General features: G+C 56.2%; 1 protein-coding gene across 1 annotated transcript in view; it reads left to right on the forward strand.

Moving 5' to 3' along the window:
• Positions 1–409: 409 nt before the first annotated feature.
• SNX27 (sorting nexin family member 27) overlaps positions 410–9618 on the forward strand; it is a gene marked incomplete at its 5' end in the record, with an annotated part of 12046 nt that continues 2837 nt past the window's right edge. Inside the window, 7 exons of the mRNA XM_010294614.1 lie at positions 410–602; positions 1910–1974; positions 2778–2882; positions 3981–4059; positions 6042–6205; positions 6979–7068; positions 9329–9478. Of these exons, the coding sequence (XP_010292916.1) occupies positions 410–602; positions 1910–1974; positions 2778–2882; positions 3981–4059; positions 6042–6205; positions 6979–7068; positions 9329–9478 (846 nt within the window). The remainder of the gene's footprint in view (positions 603–1909; positions 1975–2777; positions 2883–3980; positions 4060–6041; positions 6206–6978; positions 7069–9328; positions 9479–9618) is intronic.

The raw sequence follows: 9618 nt of genomic DNA on the forward strand, positions 1-9618 counted from the left end.
CCAAAAACAACTGACGCAGTCAGCACGGTATCGCCGTGGCATCTGTCTGGCGGGGGCTTGGTGCATCTCGGGGACCTTCTGCGTGCAGGGCGTGATCCAGGTGAACGCCGTGACGGCTGCATCGGGGCTTTTTGTAAAGGGTTTGGGTGTTTTTCCTCCCCTTTTGGAATAGAAAGGTGCCTTGAACTCACGCTGATCCTGCTGCTGTTGGATGGAGGTAGTAGTTGGGACGTCCCCCAGCTCCAGGAGTAATCAGTGGTGTATTTAACTATTCATGCCGGTTTCTCATTCTAGCTCAAACCCTCATAATTTAGTCGTGTGCTCCCTGTGGGTCCGGGAAGGCAGAGCTGTGCCAGTTTGGGTTCGGAAAGCTTTTCTCACCCCAGTGAGCCTCTTCTCCTCCCCGCAGGTCTACAATGTTTACATGGCGGGCCGCCAGCTCTGCTCAAAGCGGTACCGGGAGTTTGCCATCCTGCACCAGAACCTGAAGCGGGAATTTGCCAACTTCACTTTTCCACGTCTCCCGGGGAAGTGGCCGTTCTCTTTGTCGGAGCAGCAGCTGGATGCCCGGCGGCGAGGGCTGGAGGAGTACCTGGAGAAAGGTACGGAGCTGGGAGCTGTATGCCGCCTTCTCGCGAGCGGGGAAACAAGTCCTCGGGGTACATCCTTCCACGGGTGGCCCAGACCTTCACGGGCATTTGCTTACCTGTGAGGGAGAGAAGCTCGTTTGTAGCTGGATATTGGATTTTACGGCTGAAGTGGTGAGAGGGAGCTCAGGCTTGCCACGGCTTGATGCGCGTGTTACCGGCTTGCAGCGCACTTCCAAGAACAAAATGCATCATTTTTTTTTTTTAACGGACAACGAGCTTTTACTTATAGGTCGTATTGCTCGCCAGTAATCCTGGAGATGAGGGAGCACGGGGAGGAGGAAGAGGAGGGAAGCTTTGGAGCAGGGAGAAAGTCGTGTTCGAGGCCGTTCTCAGCAGAGGAGCTCAGCTCAACCTGAGCCTGCTCACGGCTGAACACTTTGGTCCTTTCTAATCGGAATTGCGATGCCTGCAGCGGGGGTTTCCGTTAGGTTGACTTCAGATGTCAGGGAAGAGGATGTAAAACGCTAACTCTGTGTCGAGGTGCCTGGCTAAAAGATCCGACCCCGTATTTTGCAGTGAAGAAGTTGTAGATGGGATTCGGGGAGCGATGACCCCTCATTCCTGTGATGCCGTGTTGTTTTCTTAGCTGCCTGGAAACAGCTCAATTAATTGTGTGCGCTAACAGCCTCTTTCCTTACCCAGGGAGCAAAGCCCCCTCTTCCTGTAGGATGGACATGGGTCAGGTTTCCCCCACCCCGCTGACCTCAGCCCTGCCTTGCCCAGATCGCTCCCCCTCTCCTCGGCTGGAGGAAGGGGCAGGCTGGTTGCATCTTCGAGGCAGCATGATGGTTCGGGTCCAAATTATTTGCTGAACTTGGCCTGAATTCCCAGATAGTTTCAGTCCCTCTAGAATAAGGTTTTTGTGGGTTTTTTTGGTTTTGTTTTGCTTTTTTTTTGAGAGGCAAAAGTACTGTTTATGAAATTCTTGCTCGCTTTTAAGTATAGTGTAAACCTCCTGTTGGCCGGGTGCCTGGGGCCTGGATTTCCCCCAGGGGGAATATCTCGGCGAGTTACTCAACTCCTCTTGTTGCTTGCTGTTGTAGGGGATTTGGGCGGGATCAGTCTTTGTGCCAGGACACCTGATGCAGCCCGGAAAGCACTTGCTTTGGGAAGGTGTTTCCAGGCTGGAGATGCCACCCTTGTGTCCGCCGCCCGCGAACAGACCCTTGTTGCTTCCATGCCGCCTTTGGGGTGGTCCTGGGAGGGAGGGTTCCCCCTTTGCGCGGGCACCCCGCTAACCTGCGCGCTCTGTCCTGCAGTGTGTTCGATACGTGTCATTGGGGAGAGCGACATCATGCAGGAGTTCCTGTCGGAGTCGGACGAGGTAGGCACACAGGCGACGGCGCGGAAGCTCTGCCCGTGACCTTCCCTGTTACACAGGCCGTAAATGCTTGGTCAGACTGGATCCGAGAGCAGAGACGTGACCTGCCAAAGCTTCAGGTGGTTGAATGGAGAACCGTGGCAGACGATCAAGGCTGCAGTTGGACTGTCATGGCACACAGGAAACCTTTTCTCCATAGCAGCAGCTACGAGCGGCTTTGCCACTGCTTTCGGAGGTGTGCCCGGGGCAGACCCCGCCGCGAGGCCTCGCTGCGTGCCCTGGCGCTCGGGCAAGGGCGGACCCAGCAGAAAATGCATTTGCTGGCGTTGCTGCTGGTTGCTGTGCCGGTGCAGCCCAGGCAGCTTTGCATCCCTGAGCTGTCTGTGTTCGCCAGCCGGGAAGGCAACGGGCCCTCCGAACACCAGTCTGACTCGCTCCCCCAAGACCCGAGTTGCTGTTTGCTCTTCAACTGTTGCTCTTTCTTCCAACCTTTCCACGGTGCGTTCAGTAGTCGTGTCCCAGAGCTTTCTCTCGCTCTTCGCTGGCAAGCCTGTGAATGGAAAATCTTACCCTGTCGTGGTCTTGAAGCGGTTTGCTCAGCTTCCCGTCTCGGAGCGGAGCTCACATCTTCCTTCCTTCAGAATTTCTCGGGTGCGGACTGGAACTGGATTCTTGAGGCATGCGGAGCGGTTGGTTGTTAGAAGTGACCATTTTAATTAGCCAGTGCCAGGCAGTAAATAGTCTGTAGAGCTCGGGGCTCAGTTCGTGTGATGCTGATTTCTGTCCTCTCTTCTTCCCTCCTGCAGAATTACAACGGCGTCTCGGACGTGGAGCTCCGAGTAGCATTACCAGATATAACGACAGTGACAGTCAGAGTCAAAAAGAACAGCACTACAGACCATGTGTACCAGGTGAGCTACTTCTTTTTTTTACCTTACCTGGAAGATTAACGTGATTCGGACGTTAGGCAAGACCCTGTGGGCACCCACTTGCTTCTCTCCGCTCCTCTCAAGTGCAGCTGGGCATCCGTGACGCTGCTTTGCTGTAGCAGGGAGAGGACAGGGATGCTGGAAAACTCTAACCTTACGCCGTGCTGAAGCGGCGTTTTCGCTGGCAGGGCTGGCTGCAAGGACAGAGTCATCGCTGAATTAATTTTCACTGGTAATGTTGTAAAGCCGGCGGATGGCTCTGAGCACTAGGCGGGTTGTGTGTCACGGCTTGCAGTGGCGGTGGTGGAGGAGTTGGATCCATGAGGTGCCAGCAGCCAACACAAGAGTCTCCCTGTGGCTGTGTGGTGGGACAGCAACTTGAATATTAAGGGTAGTGAGCCTTTTGGGGAGTCCTCTGGCCAGATAACAGCTTTGCAAGTGGCCGGAGGCCCAGTCCTTTAAGTGGAAAACTAAGGAGAACTGACTTCAGCCAGCACTGCGGGACGAAAAGCGGAAGCTGTCAACGGATTAGGGGGAATAAGGCGGTGCAGGGGACACCCATCATGAAAGGGGAACTAAAAATGCTGCTGCAAGCGCGGGAGCCGGAGAGCTGTGGAGGAGCAGGCTCTCGGGAGCTCCAGACCCGCAAGCAGCATCGTGCGGCTGGATGGGACGCGTTTGGGGCACAGCCTGCTGAATTTCACGTCACCTCCGACGAGGTCTGTGAGTTTCGGCTGAGGTGTTAGCCTGCAGGACCAAAGCGTTGTTGGGGAAAACTCCTAGGGAAGGCGTGCGCGCCTCTTCTATTAGGAACTGACGCTGGAGGCGTCAGAAGAAGAGATGACCTAATTGTCAGCCGTGGTGGCACTTAAAATCTAGAGCAGTTTACAGGAAGGTGAAAGCAGGAGAGATGAAGAAAACGTCTGGTTTTACTGGGAGAGTAGAACTCGGCTTTTCTGTGGTGACTAACACCTCGGGTTAGGGAATAACATGTATGAAGCCAGCCTCACCCCGGCGCGGGGCAGACAGCTGCGGGCTCCCGTTTTTTTCACCCCGTTTTCTTGTTCGGTTGCTCTTTAGGCTGTGGCTGCCAAAGTCGGAATGGACAGTATTACCGCAAACTACTTCGCCTTGTTTGAAGTGATCAATCACTCCTTTGGTAAGTCTTTTAATGCCCTCGGTGCTGACCAGCGACTGAGGAGAAAGCTCGGCAGCGCTGGCAGAGCCCGGGGGCTCTCTCTTACCTCTACTCGCAAAATCGGGAGCCCCTGGGGGGAACGGGGCAGGCACAGTAGGCTCTGATAATGAGTTCAGTGGCTTTTTTTGTGGCTGTGTTTTGAGCAGGTCGGGGAGGCGAGCTTTTTGTTAAGCCGAGAGATGCATTTTCCTTTAGTTCAAAGGGTCCAGCGAGCTTAGAAAAAGCAGGCAGTGTCACTGCAATGCAGCTGCCTCTGAGAGGTGGCACCAGCAGTGGCTTGGGACAGGTTTTTTTCCTTTGCTGGGAAGGAAAGTGGATCGGGGGCACACGCTGTCTGTATATGCATAGATGTGGGTCGATGTCCAGGTCCTGGAGGGGATGTGCTGCAAGCTGCACCTTAGCTCCTCGTCTCTCCTTCTGTGGTTGAATCCTGGTGGTATTTGAGGCTTGACTGTGGGCTCTGGGCACTGAAGTAATTGCCGTCCCTCCAGCTTAGCACGTGCTGGGGTCTCCTGGCTGCTGTTCAGATCTCTGGCCGCAGCAACCTCTGATTTTGCCCGGCTTCACGTTGGGTTCACTGAAGCTGTAGAGAGGCCAGAATGTCGCGGTCACACCACGAAATGGGTGTAGTGGCTGGTTTGGGTTTTCTTTTTTCCCCTGTGTGCTGGGTTTTAAGCCAAGTGTATTTCTCATTCCCAGCTGGGTACCTTTGTTTCTGGATTGTCATCTCTATATGCCTCAAACTCGTCCTGTTGTTACAGCAAACTGTGCCTTGTAGGAAGAGATTTCTTGGGCTATTCCTCACAAGATTCTGGCTGAACGGTTGGGGCAATTTTTAACTACTTAAAACCCTCCTAAAATGACTCATCTCACAGAACAGGCTGGGTTGGCATTCAGATGCTGACCCTGGGGCAGCCAGGATCAGCAGCCTCCTGTAAAACTGTTGGCACCGCAGGACTGCCTCTGCCATCGGGTTTGTGGTTGCTTTTTGGGGGTTACCGGGAGCAGGACACGGCCATAGTGAGGGAGGACCGGGGCTGGGGGGTCAACCTGCTTTGAGATTGCCGAGGCCAGGCAGGGCTGGGAGCCTCCAGCGGGAATTCCAGCTCTTGGGAGATGGACGCTGCAGCACGCTGGCACAGTCTCATGCAGGAAGCTTTTACGGTGCCAGACTCCAACTGGAGCTATTAATTCCTCGTTCCTGTGAGTGCTGCATTGCTCAAACGGCACTGGAAAGTAAAAACTCCACTTAACCTTTATGACTTTTGCTTTCTGGATGCTCACGGTGAACAGCCATTTATTCCTCTCTGGATATGCTCCATTTAATTTCTCTGGAAACCGTAAGCTCCATCTGCAGTAAGACAGTGACCGTATCCATCCCTGGTGAAGGAGACGTGCTGCCACTCGCCTTTTTTGTCCATTGTCGCTGGGTAAAGCCTATTTCAACACAGTAAACGACCCGCCGGGGGCTCGGCTGCTCCAGCTTGGCTGAGCAGCGCAGCAGGGTTTGTCTGGGCTCTGGGGGCAGCCTGCCGGGGCTGGGGGGACCTTCCCCAGTCCCCCCAAAGCTGTGGGGACAGTGCGTGGGTCCTACGGCTTAGGCAGGGTGGGCGTCCCTGCGTGCAGCAGGGGACGAGGTCAGGCTGTTGTGCTGGTGCTTGAGAGCCGCGCTGAGCGCGCCGGCGGCCGAGAGGGGTTCGGTCTCGTGCAGATGCCTGCAGGACCAGCGTGGTCCGACACCGTGGAAGCAGGTATTGAAAAAAAGCTGGATTCGGTCAGGGAGGAGGGGCCGTGGAGCAGAGCTGGGGTCCTGGTCCCGGCTGGCTCGGCTGAAGGGCGTTGCCGATGTTGACTTGCGTGGCGGCCACGCTGCGGTCACAGACGCCGCTGCTGACGCTGTGCGGGGCTGCGCGCTTACCTCGATGTCTTGTGCTCTTTCCCAGTGCGCAAGCTGGCGCCCAACGAATTCCCCCACAAACTCTACGTGCAGAACTACACCTCGGCGGTGCCGGGAACGTGCCTGACCATCCGAAAATGGCTCTTCACTACAGAGGAGGAGGTTCTCCTCAATGACAACGACCTGGCAGTCACCTACTTCTTCCATCAGGTAGGTGCCCAAGAGCTGTAATTTCTTACTGGAGGGAAGGCAACGCAAGTGCCTGGCTCCCAGAACTGCTCCAAACACCGCTGTCCTTTGGCATGCTGGCAACGGAGTGTGACATCCAGGGCCAGCCCTGCTTGGGTAACTTCAAGGAGTAGAAGTCCACGGTTGGGTGAATTGGCAGTGCCGTGGTGGACTTGTGGCCGAGTCACAGTCAGACGGTGTCCTGGTTGCAGCCAGGATAGAGTTGGTTTTCTTCACAGAAGCTAGAGTGAGGCTATGTTTTGGATTTGGGATGAGATGATGTTGATAACGTGCTCTCACTGCGGGAAGCTGCCTTCCCAGCACCGCTCTCCAGCAGCTCAGTGGGTGAAAGCCAGCGCTGCTCTGCTGGAGACGACTGTGTCTGGCGTGGAAGGGTTGTACCAGCCTGTCCTCGCCTGTGCCTGAAGGCAAAAGCAGGATGCCAGGTACCAGCACTTCCAGATCCATCCGCTTTTGCCAAGGGACACTCGTCAGAAGTCTTCCTAGACGCTTAGGCATCAGTGTGCTCCCCGAGGCAGTCAGAGGCTTGTGGCAGGAGTGGGCGACTGTGAAGAACCAGCCCTCTGAGCCTGGCCATCCCTCTGCCTCTGCGGGTACGCTGGTCACCTTCTGGGGCTGTGAATTTGGGTGGCTGTCAAAGCAGCCTCAGGGCCAGCCAGGGAAGGCGAAGCGTTGTGACTCAGCGAAGAGATCCTCTGGTCTGACCTGGGTTTCCTTTCCCTCTTTCTGTTTAGGCTGTTGATGATGTCAAGAAAGGCTACATCAAAGCAGAGGAGAAGTCCTACCAGTTACAGAAGCTGTGTGAGCAGAGAAAGATGGTCATGGTGAGTTATCCTGCCTGTCCTGTTTGCTTTCCTTCCTGTTTGCAATGCTGTGCCTGGAAAGGAGACACTGGAACAGAGTGCCCAGCAAAGTTGTGGGTGCCCCATCGTTGGAAGTGTTCGAGGTCAGGCTGGACGGGGCTTTGAGCAACCTGATCTAGTGAAAGATGTCCCCGCCCATGGCAGCAGGGTTGGCCTAGACGATCTCCAAAGGGCGCTTCCGAGCCGAACCGTTCCCTGATTCTACCCACACAGCCTTGAAAAACACTTCTTTCTTGGAAAGCAGTAACGATGGCGAGCTGTGGGGTGTGGGCTTAGCACAGGGGGGACTGGCAGGGCGTGCAGACCCGCAGGAATGCCGGGGCCGGGCGGGGGCGTGCCCGAGAGTCAGCTGCTGCACGAACCTAAACCGCCCCTCGTGCCTGGCACGCTTGAACAGCGGCTCGTCCTTGGCAAGATCACCCATTGACTCGGCTCCAAACAAGGCAGCGATAAAACCTTGTGGGTTATCGCTGGTGGTGAAAGGTGAGGCGCTTAACATGCGGTGTGGCAATCCTTCCCCTGCAGCCCTTCGGGGGCAGCTGTTTCTTCCTAGTAATTGAGAGGCAAAGGTCTCTTTCTGCATCAAACTGGCTCTGAGATGGTGCTGCTGGGCGAGCCGAGGCAGGGGTGCGTCCCTGCCCGCCCGTAACATGAGTCGCTGACCCCTCTGTGCCTTAGTTTCTCTTTTTTTTTTTTTCCTTTGTCCGGCAGCAGTCTTCACGAATTGCAAATTCTGCATCAGAGCTCACTGTCTGGTCTGGGGATTTTCTGCCTCTTATCGCTTCGCCCAGCAAACGCCTGGGGGCTCGGCATGGCTCGATGAGCCTGCCTGGCTTGGGCTGGGGGAGCGAAGGGGATGCCCTGAGCTCATCTGCCAGGTGCAAGCTGGGCTTGAAGATCAAACAGCAAAAGGATCTGACTTGTAAATAACGTCCTGGGTTGCTCGGGGCTGCTGGTACCGAGTGAACGCGGGCTGCCCTTTCCCCGACGCCCCTTCTCCAGTTTGGCTGGTCTTGGTGGGGCCTCTCCCCAAAGCCCGTTCGCTTGCGGCAGCTCTCAGAGGTCCCTGCTGGGGGACTACCTGGGGGTGGACCCCGGAGGGTGACCCGAAAGGCTAAGCCAAGAAGGTGAATTATTAACTGATGATAAGGCTCGGTAAATAGACGCTTCCTCCTGCGGGCTGTCTCACGGCTCTTCTGTTTCTGCTCATGCCGCTGGCTTTCTAATGACCAGAGAAAGATCTGAGCCCTTGGAAAGGGTATATCCCAGCATACATATACACGTAATATATACGCAGCAGCAGCAGTAGGGCCCTGGTCTAGCAGGAGGTCAAGAAGACAACGAGAGCCCGTGAAGTCAAAGTGCTTCATCCTCTACCTCCCCCCGTGTTATTAAGGGTCCTTGTTGGAGCACAACACTTGAGAATTTGGCACCTTCCTCCGGTCTGGATGTGGCTTGTTCCTTGGTTAAAAAGTCCTGTCAGATTTTGTTGTAGTTCTGCCCTGCGTAAACCTTTCTCGTGCAACGAGAGGTCGTGGGGCTGTGGAGCAGCTCCTGGCTTCTCCCTTGCCTCGAGCTGTGACTCTGAGCTCCCAGCGCTTCTCCGGCGTCCTCGCAGTGCTGCTTTGGGCTACGCTCAGAAAGAGAAAAATGGCCAGAATACCTCTTTGGACCTTTTCATGAGTCGTAGCATTCGCATCGAAGGACTCTTGAGAAACCCGGATCCCACGTCTGCCCGACAGCCTCTTTTTCCGGCCTCGTCCTCAGCCTGTAACGATGAGGAGGATGGCTCTAGGGAGAGCGGGGCTTTCGGTCCCCGGGCTGCCTTAGCTGCTTGCCCAGTACCCTTCCCAGAGGAGCACGGTCATGCCCATCGGCGACTCCGGCTGCACCGGCTCTCCTGGAAAGGGCTTTCGGCGTTTGAGGCCATGAGGAGCTCCGTGCATGTTTGTACCTGGGTGCATCCACGTTTTGGGAGGCGGGGAATTGAGCAGCTGGAGGGGTCTCCTCCCTTCCCTTAGCACAGCCTTGCTGCCTGTGGGGTTTTGGCTTCCTTTGGAGGGGATCCAGCCTCCCCGGGCTGGGGTGAAGCCAGGGATTTCCAGCGGGGCGATCAGCACCAGGGCGAGCGAGAGGTGGAGGCGGCGTGAGAAGCGGGAGGGTGCAGCGGTGCCCTCCCCTCTGCCCGAGCAAGCTGACGCCCGCGGCTTTCTCTCCGCAGTATTTAAACATGTTACGGACGTGTGAGGGTTACAACGAGATCATCTTCCCCCACTGCTCCTGCGACTCTCGGCGGAAGGGGCACGTCATCACGGCCATCAGCATTAAGCACTTTAAACTCCACGCCTGCACGGAGGAGGGCCAGCTGGAGGTGAGGGGGGCTCTGCTGGGGGTCCCGGGGAGCTGGGCTCAGCCCCCGGCCGCCACCTCTGTCGCCACCGCACCAGCACCCTGTCCCCGAAGCTCTGGGGCTCGGGACAGGCCTCCAAAGGGGTTTTGGCAGCGGCTGGG

Source organism: Phaethon lepturus, unplaced genomic scaffold (genome assembly GCF_000687285.1).
Source record: "Phaethon lepturus isolate BGI_N335 unplaced genomic scaffold, ASM68728v1 scaffold46169, whole genome shotgun sequence".
NCBI classification, from domain to species: Eukaryota; Metazoa; Chordata; class Aves; order Phaethontiformes; family Phaethontidae; genus Phaethon; species Phaethon lepturus.